Source organism: Electrophorus electricus, chromosome 12 (genome assembly GCF_041902795.1).
Source record: "Electrophorus electricus isolate QZ-2024a chromosome 12, ASM4190279v1, whole genome shotgun sequence".
In the NCBI taxonomy this organism is placed as follows: Eukaryota; Metazoa; Chordata; class Actinopteri; order Gymnotiformes; family Gymnotidae; genus Electrophorus; species Electrophorus electricus.
The window spans coordinates 462,298-477,500 of NC_137508.1; the positions used below are offsets into that span (position 1 = coordinate 462,298).

At 44.6% G+C, this 15,203-nt stretch overlaps 1 protein-coding gene across 3 annotated transcripts; it reads left to right on the forward strand.

Annotated features, from left to right (window-relative positions):
* The first annotated feature begins 475 nt into the window (after nucleotides 1–475).
* smarca5 (SNF2 related chromatin remodeling ATPase 5) lies at nucleotides 476–11,716 on the forward strand. Of its 3 annotated transcripts, none has more exons than XM_027029896.3 (24): nucleotides 476–736; nucleotides 2,053–2,178; nucleotides 2,375–2,541; nucleotides 3,049–3,149; nucleotides 4,169–4,269; nucleotides 4,373–4,552; nucleotides 4,721–4,876; nucleotides 5,144–5,275; nucleotides 5,665–5,733; nucleotides 5,848–5,957; nucleotides 6,238–6,464; nucleotides 6,759–6,880; nucleotides 7,105–7,257; nucleotides 7,524–7,656; nucleotides 7,787–7,935; nucleotides 8,051–8,170; nucleotides 8,349–8,456; nucleotides 8,542–8,655; nucleotides 8,766–8,888; nucleotides 9,453–9,585; nucleotides 9,662–9,780; nucleotides 10,202–10,414; nucleotides 10,662–10,772; nucleotides 11,213–11,716. In XM_027029896.3, the coding sequence occupies exons 1-24, from the start codon at nucleotides 677–679 to the stop codon at nucleotides 11,276–11,278; spliced, it is 3,093 nt and encodes a 1,030-aa protein (XP_026885697.1). In that variant the 5' UTR covers nucleotides 476–676; the 3' UTR covers nucleotides 11,279–11,716. The 3 variants fall into 3 exon arrangements, with proteins under 3 accessions (XP_026885697.1, XP_081581095.1, XP_081581096.1); XM_081724969.1 differs by having other exon boundaries at nucleotides 478–629; XM_081724970.1 differs by lacking the exons at nucleotides 476–736; nucleotides 2,053–2,178; nucleotides 3,049–3,149 and having other exon boundaries at nucleotides 2,402–2,541.
* Nucleotides 11,717–15,203: the final 3,487 nt, after the last annotated feature.

Sequence of the window (15,203 nt, forward strand, 5' to 3'; positions counted from 1 at the left end):
ACATTGTTTGCTGTGTCGTTACAATGAAATAAATAATTAGAGATGTCAGTAAACCTCCTTATCACAGTAAATGGAGTAAAATATGCAAATCTGTGGAATTTTAAGGCTTCCGTACATTCTAGAGAAATGGCCCATTTTGCATTAACATTTGTTAACAAATAAATCCCCAATAATATGTTATACATGTAATTGTTAAAATTGCTTTTGAACAAGAGATCAGATTTTTCTGTTCGAGTCTGAAGAAACAGGAAATGTGGATCTAAAGAGCAATTGTGAGTGGTTGTAGGCCTTCTTTCAAAAGCATAATACCTGGAATAACAGCATCTAGGATTGCAGAAAATGCTCTTTCAGAGGAGTTATATCGATCAGCATTAGGCGCTCAGACTCTGAGAAGACACCCTCGTGCACTGCAGGTCTCCTTCACGCTTACAGTTGCGCTGTACAACATCTCGCGATATTTGCAGCGGGCCCCACTTGTGCGGGAACAGCGGAACAAAAAGCCGGGGGAAGTTGGCGCGTGCTGTTGTTGCTGCGCTCGGAGGACACAGTGACGCTTTAGCGTGAACCGTAGTGAACAATAGTGAACTGCAGCGCTCGACTCTGCTTTCTGTGCTGGGTGAGCGGACGTGGTGAGCTCCGGCCGCTTTGTAGTGAGATAACGGCGCTGTTGGTGAGGATGTCTGAGGCGGACGTGGAGCAGCGGGAAGGAGAGCGCGCGCGCCCCGGCACGGCCGAGGTGAGCACGGGCCGCCCGCACGCGACGGTTAGCTGGCTAGTTCAGTTAGCAGAAGTTTACTCTGGTGATGTGTTCCTCACGAACGTCCGATAGCTGGCCGCTGGGGTCAGTGGCGTGTGTAGTGAACACAGTTTAGTGTGTATTTAGGTTCCCATCAAACACTGGTCGCCAGCTTCGTTAGCTAGGCTAGGCTAGGCTAATTAGCGTTAGCGCGTGTTTATTGTGTTGAGGACGCTAGCGTTAGCTAACTGACGGTGCACGCGCTTCGGTTGCCGGGCACCAACGGACCGGTTAGACACGTTTGTATATTTTTTAAATATCTTTCTTTAATATCTGTGTGCTAGTTGATGGAAACGGGAACCGCAAGACTTGTTAACGTAGCTGGACACCCAGTGGACACGAATGCTAATGTGGTTGGCTAACGTTGGCTAACACGGGAGTTCCGTGATAAGAGCTGCACTGCTAAGATCCCTCTACCGACTGTTCTGTCCTGTAGTGGAATAACGCGGCTGTGTGTGTTGATTCATCGCTTCATACGTCCTATATGTGTATATTCCAGTTATATTCCAGTTGACGCTACCGTGTCGTGGGAAAGGCTTTCCAGCCCTCCGACGGATATGAAGGATTTGTTGTCTACCTTTCTTTTTTGTTCGAGCAAGTGATCTCGGTTGAGCGTCCACAATAATTATACTATTAATCATACTGTTAAATAATATTGTAATAGTTTTCTATTAGAACACAAAGAGGCGCTTCAACAAAAGTGCACTAAAATGTGTGATAGGAAATATGATTACTGAATCTGTCATCTTTCTGGGTTAGAACGGACACACCTTAAGAAGTTAGATTTTTTACCTTAGTCACATCCGTAGGAAAATGTAGTTTATAACTGCCTTCACCTACAAGTATGTCTTAATACACCCAGTCTCTTATTCAACTACTCTGAGATTTCTTTTAATGTTTTGCAGAGTTATTGCATTAATACTTTATTACTTTTTGGTTGTTCAAATGCGCAAGTCCGTAAAGGAGCATAGATTATATGAAGGGTGTTTTGTATCATACCCGTTAGTAGACTGACATTTGTTGAAGTGCACTGATATGGAACATGGTTTGAGTTTACAATATATTGTTTTTCTATCATACTGCATGTTTTGAATATTTTCGTACTTTGAAGGACTTGGATTTGTATGTTAAGAGCAGAAAGAACAGAGTCTTTGACCAACATTCATGTGCATAATGTTTGTTTAAAAAAAACTTTTAGTTGCCACTTCTGGACTGTATTTTGTCCCTTCATTGACTGTGCCATGTCTGCCTGTAAGGATGGTGGCTCAGACGCTGGCAATGACGAGACCTCAGACTCCACGCAGGATGGAGGCGAACAGTCGTCATTGCCTCCAACCGAAAAAACAAAGGTGGAGCTGCTCGGGGGTTATGAAGAGAAAGTGGTAAGGCTACACCTTCACCTCCACCTTAGTCCTGCAATGCTCCACTTTAGCCTCCGCCTTAGCTCTGCCTCGTAGCTGTTTGCACCTCCCCAGCTGAAGATGTTTCACTACACATTTCGTTCTGTATGAGAATCTCTCCCTCCCTGTGGTTGTGCCATGTGTCCTAACAAAAATTCCATTGATTTTTCCGAATCAGAAAACGGACCGGACAAACAGATTTGAGTACCTGCTGAGGCAGACGGAGGTGTTCGCCCACTTCATTCAGCCTGCAGCCCAAAAGACCCCCACCTCTCCCTTAAAGATGAAGCCTGGGCGTCCTCGCATTAAGAAAGACGAGAAACAGAACCTTCTGTCTGCTGGAGAGTACGTGCTTCATCCGCCTCCCACACAAGCGTCATCCATATGAAGCTTCCTAAACGTGTATAGCGTCAGATTATTTTGCTAAAAGAAGCTTTGAGGTTTTTGTTTTTCTTACTTTAACATACCTGGATCATCTTGGTAATGTCCATTTTAATGCATGCCCTTAATGTCGCGAAAGCAATGGTGTGGTACGTCCAGGCAGCTGTATCATTTTGAAGTGGTTTGGCCATTTATCTGAGGGGCTTTGTTAGCTCAGTGAAGTGATAGGAAACTCCCATCTTGGAGTAATGCTCTGAGATGACTGGGGGAGGATTTTTCAAGATTTGGCACATTCATTTCCCTTGATTTGCTAGTATTCAGTGACCTGTATAAGTTAAAAACCTTCCTTGACACGTTGACGTGACATTCCTTCATCTTCACTGCTTGCGTGAGCAAGCGTTTGCCCTTGGTGGCATCTCAGGTGATGTCCTCTGCTTCGTTGAAGTTGATTTGACACTTTGGTTACCATAGTAATCGTCACCGTCGCACCGAACAGGAAGAGGATGAGGAGCTGCTCAGTGAGAGCAGTAAAGCTGCCAACGTGTGCACACGCTTTGATGAGTCGCCGTCGTGTAAGTCAAACATCTTGTCACACACTTTTGGTGACCGACAGATGCACAAAAACATGGAATTGATGTAATTTGTTTATGTACATATAGACTGATCAATTTGTCTGTGGCTGTGTTCACATGTGACTACAGACATATACAGACTATTCATTTATACCGATCTTCTTAATTTGGATTCCAAAGTTGAAAGATTGAAAACAACAAAAAAGTAAGGCCCAATAATAGCCAAATTCTGTATGCATATTTCCAGAAAATGCATTTTTAATCTTTCTGAAACACTATTCCAGAGTTTAAGAGCTAAATAATAGAAGGAATGTCAGCCCATGGAATTGAAGTCATGCTAGCAGTAAGCCTGCCTCTACTGAGTGAAGTGCTCGTAGTGGCCTGTAACACTTCAAAATATCGGCAAAATATGGTGGATCAGGTCCATTAGGGACTTTACACATGAGAAGTAAGACTTTGTAGTCAACACACAATTTGAAAGGAAGAGGACAGAAATTGAATAAGACGGGTTAATATGCACTGGCGCCATTTTTCGGTAAGGATGAGGGTTGCCAGGTTCTTAACTTGCTTACTTGCCGACAGCAGGGCAGCAAGTCACCGACATAACACAGTAAACATTTCTAGAGGTTACGAAAACAAGTTCTTGTGCCTTATGATTGTTGGTTTGTTGTATGTCTTATTTTAAACACAGTCCTTTAAATTGTCACATGTAGTTTTGGAGAGCTTGCTGATATGGGACTGAAATGAACACCACACTTATGATGTTTGACTGCATAACAAAAAGCATGAAATTAGCAACCTCATTTAAGCTTTGTCCCCTGCATCCTGCCGTTCGGATTTCTAATACAGTTTTCCTGACTGTTGCTGAGTCTGGCCATACTGAAAACTGTGTTCCATCTTGATGCAAAATGAGCATGTAATGTTTGGGTAAATACCTGTGCGTAGGGGCTGTGTGTAAAGTGGCATCGTCAATGATGAGCGTGTTATAGCAGAGACTCGTAACCTGACCTTTTGTGCAGATGTCAAAACGGGCAAACTGAGGGACTACCAGATCCGTGGGCTCAACTGGCTCATCTCGCTCTATGAGAATGGAATCAATGGCATCCTGGCGGATGAAATGGTAGGCCTCCCTCCACGCCTTAGCTCGTGCGTGCCCCCACGGCAGGATCACTAAAGATGCACCAGTGTTCCAAGTCCTCTGTCCTCTGCTCTGCTGTCCTCAGGGTCTGGGAAAGACTCTTCAGACCATCTCTCTCTTGGGCTACATGAAGCACTACAGGAATATCCCTGGTCCTCACATGGTCCTGGTGCCCAAGTCTACCCTGTATAACTGGATGAACGAGTTTAAACGCTGGGTGCCCTCCCTCCGAGCCGTCTGCCTCATCGGGGACAGAGATGAGAGGGTAAACGGCCAGTCAAACGTCAGAGCCAGCTGGGTGTAGCTGTGTTGATGCAGCAAACTGATTGTTCTTTCTGGCTTTGTTTTGCTTACCTCATTTAACCCCGTTGTTACTTGTTCTCGTGCTCTCTCTCACGCTCTCTCTCATATTTTAACTCCTCTCTGTCCCCAGACGGCCTTTATCCGTGATACTCTACTGCCAGGAGAGTGGGATGTGTGCGTCACATCCTATGAAATGCTCATCATTGAAAGGGCTGTTTTTAAAAAGTTTAACTGGAGGTACCTGGTCATTGACGAGGCCCATCGTATCAAGAATGAGAAATCGAAAGTATGTGTTCGTTAATTAGTTGTTTATTGTTGTTTTACGTCACTTGCATCGTCTTCGTTTTGGAACCTATCTATTCGCTACATTTCTGCCTCATTCAAATAAAATCAGTCTCACTGTATTTTCCATGCAACTTATCACAAAGAGCTTTTATATTAAGATTGCAGTATGTCTGAGGACTCTTGGCAGGTCCACCTGTATGAGGGCCTCTGTGTTGTGCCGGGGTGAGGTCACTTTGTATATGACGTTTCGTGCATGCATGTCTTTTAGCTCTCTGAGATTGTGCGAGAGTTCAAGACAACCAACCGTCTGCTGCTGACGGGGACACCACTGCAGAACAACCTGCACGAGCTGTGGGCTCTTCTAAACTTCCTGCTTCCAGATGTCTTCAACTCCTCTGAGGTAGCTTCCTCACCCATGGGGGAGGCAGAGCTGTAGGAGAAAGCAATGCATTTTCTCTTGTTAGGTGTGATTTTTAAAAAAGTTACTGAGCTGGGAAGGATTTCTCAAAAATGTTGAGACTGTGTTTGAAACGCCACAACAAAGCTTTGTGTATTCATTGGCCCAAGGCTGCCTGTCTTGGCCAGTCTTGGCTGGTCTTGCCTTTTGGAAGGAAATGCACACAGATCATTTATCACCTTGCTAACGGTGATAAATCAATGGTTCAGGTTGTTTATATAGTCCGCTGACTGTGCATCATTGAACAGAGTTAAATCTGCAAGATCTTTGGGTAGACATTGTCTTGCTTTTGTGTAGTTTACTAAATTGTGTTTTCCTGGTCCTGACTATAGGACTTTGATTCCTGGTTCGACACCAACAACTGTCTTGGAGATCAAAAACTGGTGGAGCGTCTACACACTGTGAGAAGTGTTTTATTAAGGCCATATATTGGTAGAAAATAAATAACATCTAAAACAAATTTGGAGCAACAAATGGAGTGTTTTTAAATAATGACTCGCTCTGTAATCCCGCAGGTATTGCGTCCTTTTCTCCTGAGGCGTATCAAAGCCGACGTGGAGAAATCTCTCCTCCCAAAGAAGGAGATCAAGATGTATGTGGGTCTCAGTAAAATGCAGAGAGAATGGTACGTGCTTCTCATTCCCATGCGTCTCACTGTCTGCTGATCTGGAACTAGTCAGAACTGTCTTTCCTAATGTTGTCGGCGTAAAGCAGGAAGACAGCGGCACTGTGTTGATGAACTGCCTTTTGTGAAGCATCATGTTAGTGTGTGTTCACAAACTTCTAGATTGGATAAATAAAAAAAAAATAGAATGAGCTCTTCAGATGTAATGCAGTCAGAAAAGTAAAACTGTATCTGACAGCTTGTGAAGCGCAGGTGAGGAATCACAGTGGTTTCCCTGCAGGTACACCAAGATCCTGATGAAGGACATCGACATCCTGAACTCTGCAGGGAAGATGGACAAGATGCGTCTGCTGAACGTGCTCATGCAGCTCAGGAAGTGCTGCAACCACCCGTACCTGTTCGACGGGGCAGAGCCCGGCCCACCCTACACCACGGACCTCCACCTGGTCGTCAACAGCGGCAAAATGGTCGTCCTCGACAAGCTTCTGCCCAAGCTGAAGGAACAAGGTGAGCTGGGCCAAACCACACCCACGGAACTGTTACTTTTGGGAGTCTTTCAAAAAATATTATATAGTTATAGAATTCACAAGTTGAATTATGAAAACTAAAACTAACACCATCTAACAATACTAATGTTATAAAGGGTGAAAAATGGATATTTTGGACTAATTATGGCCTGATTTGAATAATACTCTCCAATCCCTGTCAGCGTTCAGTAATTATTGATGAATGTTTCTTTAAGGAATATATTCCTGTATTTTTGTGATGTTCATCAGGGTCGTCTGGTCTCTTCTTAACCAGGTTCTCGTGTGCTGATCTTCAGCCAGATGACCAGGATGTTGGACATTCTGGAGGACTACTGTATGTGGCGTAACTATGGTTACTGTCGCTTGGATGGCCAGACGCCCCATGAGGAGAGACAGGCATGTTTTAAATAAGTGAAGCTTTTGGCAATTTATGCATTAATGTAAGTTAATTGTGTTTTTAGCGTAAATGAAATAACACTGCAGGCAAAAAACCCCATCCTTTTTAAATATAGTTAATGATTTCTCACTTACAAATCCCACTCGAAAATGATATTGCTGAGCTAAGCCCTGTCGTGTTCTGGTGGATCTTGACTGGTCTCCTTTTTCCTCTTCCTCCTTAGATTTCCATCAACGTGTTCAACGAGCCCAACAGTGCCAAGTTTCTCTTCATGTTGAGCACGCGGGCTGGCGGCCTGGGCATCAACCTGGCCACGGCTGACGTGGTCATCATTTACGACTCCGACTGGAACCCACAAGTGGACCTGCAGGCCATGGTGAGTTCGGCAGGACTGGTAGACGCCTCCTATTTGGGTCCCCAAGGCCTTGACAGAGGTCATGACAGTTTTGCAAAAGCTGCTGTTCTAAAAAAACAAAACAAAACAAAAAAAACCTTTTATTTCTCTAGTCCAGCTTTGTTTTTCTTTTGCAGAGTTGCACCTTGTTTGTTAGAGACAGTCTGAACCAGGTTTAATACAATATCAGGGGGGCGGGGGGGGGGGGGGGTTTCAACACTCTCATTGGTTGTTTTTCTGTCTGTCAGGACCGTGCGCACAGGATTGGTCAGAAAAAGCAGGTGCGCGTGTTCCGTTTCATCACAGAGAACACGGTGGAGGAGAGAATTGTGGAGCGTGCTGAAATGAAGCTCCGCCTGGACTCCATTGTCATCCAGCAAGGTGAGACCTCAAGGTGAACTGCTTCCAGGTCACAATTTTAACACTTCTGTGCTTTATTTAAACTTAGACTTTGTTTGTTTTTGTTTGACTACTCTGGACTGGTTAACTTCTGCTGTTCTCTGCTGTCCAGGTCGCTTGGTGGACCCCAACCTGAGCAAACTGGGCAAGGATGAGATGTTGTCCATCATTCGTCACGGTGCCACCCACGTCTTTGCCTCCAAGGAGAGTGAAATCACAGATGAAGACATCGATGCCATTCTGGAGAGAGGAGAGAAGAAGGTGTGTATTCAACGATCTGCATTTCCAGTCTACTGCGTAGAGTATGTGGGATTCGGTTAAAGTCTCATGGAGAGGACTTTTACAATGCTTTGGTTCTGTCATTTATTTATTAAAGACCATGGAGATGAAGGAGAAGTTGTCCACTCTGGGTGAAAGCTCTCTGAGAAATTTCACAATGGACACAGAAAACAGTGTCTACAACTTTGAGGGTGAAGATTACAGAGAAAAGAAAAAGGTACCAAACCAGATTATATTAACTATGAATGACTTAGCATTTCCAATAATATGTGTATATTGCACATTAACTAACACGCACGCACGCACACACACGCGCACACACACACACAAAAGGACTATTTTTGGTAACATGTATATAGGTAGACTGATGTGACGTCTTGCTCCTCCTCTCTCAGGTCATTACCAACTGGATTGAGCCCCCCAAGCGGGAGCGCAAGGCGAACTACGCCGTGGACGCCTACTTCCGCGAAGCACTGCGCGTCAGCGAGCCCAAAGCGCCAAAGGTACTCCTTCGCACATCCACTTCCCAGCAGCGTCCAGAAAAGGCAGCTAGCAAACCTAATTCCTCTCCTCTGTTTGTCTCCTCAGGCTCCCAGGCCTCCCAAACAGCCCAACGTCCAAGACTTCCAGTTCTTCCCTCCTCGGCTTTTTGAGCTGCTAGAAAAGGAGATCCTGTACTACAGGAAGACTATTGGCTACAAGGTGTGCTTGGCTTTGCTCTCCCTCCGCCTGATGGCAGGCTTTGTTGAAGAGCCTAGTCTGAACGTGTACATTCCTGACATTCCTTGCACACCCCTGCTCCTGTCCTCCAGGTGCCCAGGAACCCGGATCTGCCCAACTCTGCTCAGGTGCAGAAGGAGGAGCAGACCAAGATCGATGAGGCTGAGCCCCTGAACGAGGAGGAGTTGGAAGAGAAGGAGAATCTCCTCACCCAGGTAACCTCACACACCTGCATGGAGGCTTTTGATTATGCTGCGCAGAACCTTGTGATTCCTTCAGGCCTGATGGCAGAAGGCACTTTTTAACCCAAACTCAATACAACAGCTAAACGATAATAACGGCTAACGGCCATTAGAAATATAAGTTACAACTGCAGAGGTCCAGGTGGTCTTCTGTAGCACAGCTGTTTAACATGAGCTAATGCTTCTCACTTCCAGATCTCTCTTGTCCAGAAGTGTGTACCTTACATCGTCCTACTAAGTGAATGAATTGCTCAAGGACTTTTTATTTAATTACTTTATTTATTTTGTATGGAGGCGCTCCAGTGGTCCAGACAGTGCCCTGTTCTCAGCAGCAGACAGTTTCATAGCTTTTAGGAATGGCCTATCCTACAGATATAGTTGTGAGGGTCAGGTGACCACATGTGTTTGGTCACTTAGTGTATGAAATGTTTTAAGGGCTCTGTGTGGGTCTTGAACATTAATGGTGAGTTGTAATCTAGAATTAAACTTCTGTCCGGATTCATTTGGCTGTATTGTAACACCACCAACCTTTAACAGGGCTTCACCATCTGGAACAAGCGAGACTTCAACCAGTTCATCAAGGCTAATGAGAAATGGGGACGAGACGATATTGAGAACATCGCCCGTGAAGTGGAGGGTAAAACACCTGAGGAGGTCATGGAATATTCTGGTAAGTTTAACCCCATGACGTGTAGCCAAACTGTAGCCACTGTATATATGAGAGTCTGTGTGTGTGTGTGAAACAGCTGTGTTCTGGGAGCGTTGCAATGAGCTGCAGGACATTGAGAAGATCATGGCACAGATTGAGAGGGGAGAGGCAAGGATTCAGAGAAGAATCAGCATCAAGAAAGCCCTGGACTCCAAGGTAAACACCAGCCCCAGGTGTTTTAAAGCCCCTGGACATCCTCTCAGAGCTGGCGACTAAACCCAATTCTGTTACTGTATTATCCTTCAGGAACAAAAAAAACTTTATCAGCTAAAACTTATGATTGGCATTACCAATCAACTATATGAACAAACTTTTAACATTCTTACATATTCTATAGGAGTGAACCTACTGGCAGTGATGGCTCAACTATAATAGGCCTCTGTTAATTCAGATATAACTGTGTGTAAGTAGACCACGGTGCCAGTAACATTTAAGCTCATGGCTTCCGTTCTCCAGGGCTCATAGTATTGTCCTATTGATGATGCAAGTCTCTGAATAAGAGTGCGTGTCGTGCCGTGTACGTGAGCGTCACGCTCCGCATGGTAGCCTGCTTTTGGACATTCCTTGCCTTCCCCAGATCGGCCGCTACAAGGCACCGTTCCACCAGCTGAGGATCTCGTACGGGACCAATAAGGGGAAGAACTACACCGAGGAGGAAGACCGCTTCCTCATCTGCATGCTGCACAAGCTGGGCTTCGACAAAGAGAGTGTTTATGACGAACTGCGCCAGTGTATCCGCAACTCACCCCAGTTCCGCTTCGACTGGTTCCTCAAGTCCCGCACGGCAATGGTGAGTGGCAGCATCGTCAGACAATGAGAGTTAGCGATGGTCTTCAGTAAACTGTATATTGGCCTGAGCAACATCCACTGTTCCTCAGTAACTAATAACTGTGGCACCTCTTCACTGTTTTGTGTGTGTGTGTGTGTGTGTGTGTGTGTGTGTGTGTGTGTGTGTGTGTGTGTGTGTGTGTGTGTGTGTGTGTGTGTGTGTGTGTGTGTGTGTGTGTGTGTGTGTGTGTGTGTGTGTGTGTGTGTAGGAGCTACAGAGGAGGTGTAACACACTGATCACTCTTATTGAACGTGAGAACATGGAACTGGAAGAAAGGGAGAAAGCGGAGAAGAAGAAACGTGGCCCACGCAGCTCCTCTGTAAGCTCATTTCAACTCCCTATGGAGCTGTTTCATCAGAAACAGCAAAGAAATTATTATTATTATAATTATTATTATTAAATGTCTGCCAGGAGAGGCCAAAGAGGGTCCCAAAAGTTTGTATATAAAGTTATGGCACTTGTTTTCTTGCTGGCAAGATTACACGGCCAGTTAACTTTGTTACGCAGGTTTTATTTAAGGTCTGTGTTTAGAAGAACAAAAGAAATCTTCTTGTGATGTGCTTAACTGTCCTGTCCTTTCTAAATGCTTGGCACAGTATTAATATATGAGTATGACCGTGTGGACTGGAATATAAACATGAGTGTCCTCAGAAAACCATTAGAGGATGGAGGCCGTAGGACACGAAGTGCTTTTGAAGGCTCAGCAGTCAAGACATAACATAATTGAAACCTAGATGCTGTGTGTGTGTGTGTCCTCAGGCTCAGAAGCGCAAGCAGGACGGCACCCCGGATGGTCGTGGGCGTAAGAAGAAACTGAAGCTCTAATGGGCGTTAAACTGCGCCCGCACAGCCCTCGCTGACGGACAAGAGCTTCAGTAGAGTAGAACGTGCGTTTGTGTTACGGGTCCCACTCATGTACTGTACATACTCGCAGAAGCGCAGAGCTGAACCTTGCCTCACTGTAGCTTGTCCTTTTTAGAAAGATGTAGTATTGTAAATTAGATATTATCTTTTAGTTACATAATGTTCTATGGCTGTGCTGTTTCTTTTTTTTTTTTTTTTTCCAATCTCTTTTGTATCTGTAATTTGTGACTTAAATAAATGTATTTATGCCTGTTGGTTAAGTACCACATTCCCTTTGTGTGTATCAAAAATAAATTGCTGCCTTTTTTTTTTTTTTTTAAGAGTCCTCAGTATTGTATACGTACGTACCTTTTGAGTCTTCTGGAATGTGTGTCTAATAAATGCCTTTTTGTTTTGTAACTGCTCTGAATTCTGTCTTGCATAAGGGTTTCTCTGGAACAGCAGCCTGCTTAAACTGGAGCAGTTCACCACGTCATTTCTTCATGAGCCATAACTACCTTTTTGTGTGGGTTGCTAGATGCCAGTCGTCATCATTTAGTCCTCCAGTTGTCCTGAATCTATTTTCTGTGGATTCCATGTATTCCTTTGTGGTGGTATTGCCGATGAGTAGGGAGTTCTCCCGGTCTGTCCACATGTAGGTGGCAAAAAGAAGCAACTTCACCCGTTTTTTAGACCCCCAGATGTGTGAGTGGCAGTCCTGTTGACCAATCCAATTGCACTGTCCTTAGCTTCGCAATGCAACAGCACCTGAACTGCTAAGACCTGTAACAGGCTGAAATTAGACTCTTATTTTAACAGCCGTAACTCGATGGTTTACTGAGTCTGGGCCTTGCATCTGATTAATAAATGTGAAGACAGAAGCAGAGACTGATGTGTAGTACTGCTCTAAATCACCTGGACTGAAACATTCAATGTCCTGACCATGCTGCAGTGTCTCGTGTGACACTCATCTGGCAGTATGAACTAGAAGATGGTTTATACTTAAAAAAAATGTTTATTGAAAATGTGTATACTCAACCTACCAAACTCATTCAAGTACTGAGAAAGGTTTTTCTTCATACTTAGAGGATATAAATGATATATGAAGCCTTTATTTTTCAACACAAAACATGTACACTTTAGCCAACCTAACCACTATGGGGTGCTGTTGCCTTTATAGATATTTATATATTTATTTATTGTGCACTGACATCATTTTTGTCTCCTCACTGTTTATTATTTTTTTACATTTGTGTTGGCATTTAAAATTAGTTTATTCTCTCTTTGTATTTCTAACCATAATGAGATCTTAGCTGTCGACATGTGTGCCTGTGTTTAACGGAGTTTTGTTCCCATCAGAGTTTTTGTCAGAAAATGAAAATTTTGAGAAAATGAAATTACCCCAGTGTTTAACTGACGACGAAACAACCTTACTAATAATCTAAGCGTGCGCATCAGAGCCCAACTCTCAAACACCTTGAGCAAGCTGAGCTTTCCCATCCCCTCCAGTGATGTGCGGCGGAGGCAAGCGTAAGCACTGCCAGAAGTGCACTTCAGATCACTGCCACGGCCCTTGGACTTCATCAGCAATTTTTTGTTCATAACCGCATGAATCATTGCAAGTTCTTAGAAACAGATGTATTCAACACAGACTTTCAATTTGTTTACTCGCAATAGCATATGGCATTAGTCAGACAACCAGCTTGACATCCATATTTCAAAGCATAAACCCATATTTGCTCCACATATCAAAATTCACTTGTGACTCCAGCTGTCTTCGCTTTCTCTTGTTATGTTTTCATTAGGTGCAGTGATCGCTAAATAAAGAACTTAATTGGAAAGAAACACTTGCAGAGATTGCAGTTGTTGAAGTCAAGCTAATGATTAGCAGCTATTGTAATTGCAGTGGGAATTAGTTAGGGTTGTTTACTGTTCATTTGACAGACAAAATACATCGTATTGCTTCTTCTTCTTCTAAAAATTATGAAAGGTACTCGCTGGCACCATTGCTAACACCTGTCCGTGTCCATCGTGTACCAGGGTGTTGACCTTGGACTGCTACATCTTCCATCATCAGTCACATCTACAGCCCAGGCAAGTTTGTTTGGTATCTAGTGCCCCCCACACTCGGCATCTTTGCCCGCTGGGTCAGGTTCGTCCCCCCCACACTCGGCATCTTTGCCCGCTGGGCCAGGTTCGTCCCCCCACACTCGGCATCTTTGCCGGCTGGGTCAGGTTCGTCCCCCCACACTCGGCATCTTTGCCCGCTGGGTCAAGTTCGTCCCCCCACACTCGGCATCTTTGCCCGCTGGGTCAGGTTCGTCCCCCCACACTCGGCATCTTTGCCCGCTGGGTCAGGTTCATCCCCCGACCGCTCTGCAACCAGCTGAGCCTCAGCTACATGTCACCTGCGCGACTAAGCGGCCACACCAGTGGCGCCTGGACAATAGACACGATCACTTCTCCTGGTAGAAACGATTTTTTAAAATAACCTATAACTACTTATTTGAAGTAGAGTATGACTGCACTAAATGCACAGTAACATGTCACATATAAAATATATTGGGGAAACATAACAGTCAGTTAATAGTGGAGTAGAGACAGATGTTATTGATCACAATATCAGTGGTGGAGTAGAGACATATATGTTATTGATCGCAATATCAGTGGTGGAGTAGAGACATAGACGTTATTGATCACAATATCAGCAGAGTAGAGACATAGACGTTACTGATCACAATATCAGTGGTGGAGCAGAGAAAGAGACATTATTGATCACAATATCAGTGGTGGAGTAGAGACATAGACGTTATTGATCACAATATCAGAGGTGGAAGACACACTGATGTTATTGACGATGATGAACGCGGTTACTCAAGACGCAGCATTCCAGGCACAACAAAATTCATAAGATCTCTTTTCTAATATCCATTTAAGAGAACTTTGATGGAGAAACTACACATTGCTGAGTAGTTTTCTAAGATGGCTGGCTCGCTAGCTAGTCAAGTTGTGTATTTTGTGGTAGATTTTAATTTATAGTACCGATGAATTAGCTAAGATGGTGAAACTTAGCCTTGCTCTGTTAGTTGACATGTTAGCTTAGTTTTCTGGCTAGCTTAACAGCTCACAGCTTAACAGTTCTTGAGCAAACTCTAGCTAGCGTTCCCTAACTGCTCGCTAGCAGCATTCTGTGGTGTGTAAGAGCTTTCGTTTTGCAAACCTTATATTTGTTTAAACGTGTTTTCCTTTAGTTAACAGAATAAAATTTAAATGTTTTTCTAATGCTGCATAATGTGCCTTCTATCTGAGCACATTAGAGCTGCAACTAATGATAATTGTCATTTCTTATGATTCTGCTGGTATTTAATGCTGAGAGCGTGGTGGTCAGACCCAGCTTTGCATCCTCCTTCGGCCTTTGCTCAAAAGCCACTTAAATCATTACTGGCTATTTCACAGAGCCATAGTAGTTTGTGTTAAGTTGTATTGGGATGGTTGCTGAAACTGAGTGTGTCAATAACAGCCCTACCAAGAATATTTTTCGCCAGCCACCACTGGGCAATGCACAGGAAATGGTACTGGGAGAGGCACTCGGGAGAGGCACTCAGGAGAGGTACTGGGAGAGGCACTCAGGAGAGGTACTGGGAGAGGCACTCGGGAGAGGCACTCAGGAGAGGCACTCGGGAGAGGCACTCAGGAGAGGTACTGGGAGAGGCACTCGGGAGAGGCACTCAGGAGAGGTACTAGGAGAGGCACTCAGGAGAGGCACTCAGGAGAGGTACTGGGAGAGGCACTCAGGAGAGGTACTGGGAGAGGCACTCGGGAGAGGCACTCAGGAGAGGTACTGGGAGAGGCACTCGGGAGAGGCACTCAGGAGAGGTACTGGGAGAGGCACTCAGGAGAGGTACTG

Coding starts and splice junctions, on each gene's coding strand:
- smarca5 (XM_027029896.3), top strand. CDS start 677: ATGTCTGAGGCGGACGTGGAGCAGCGGGAAGGAGAGCGCGCGCGCCCC. Junction 3,150..4,168: donor CTTTGATGAGTCGCCGTCGT/GTAAGTCAAACA, acceptor CCTTTTGTGCAG/ATGTCAAAACGGGCAAACTG. Junction 5,276..5,664: donor ATGTCTTCAACTCCTCTGAG/GTAGCTTCCTCA, acceptor TCCTGACTATAG/GACTTTGATTCCTGGTTCGA.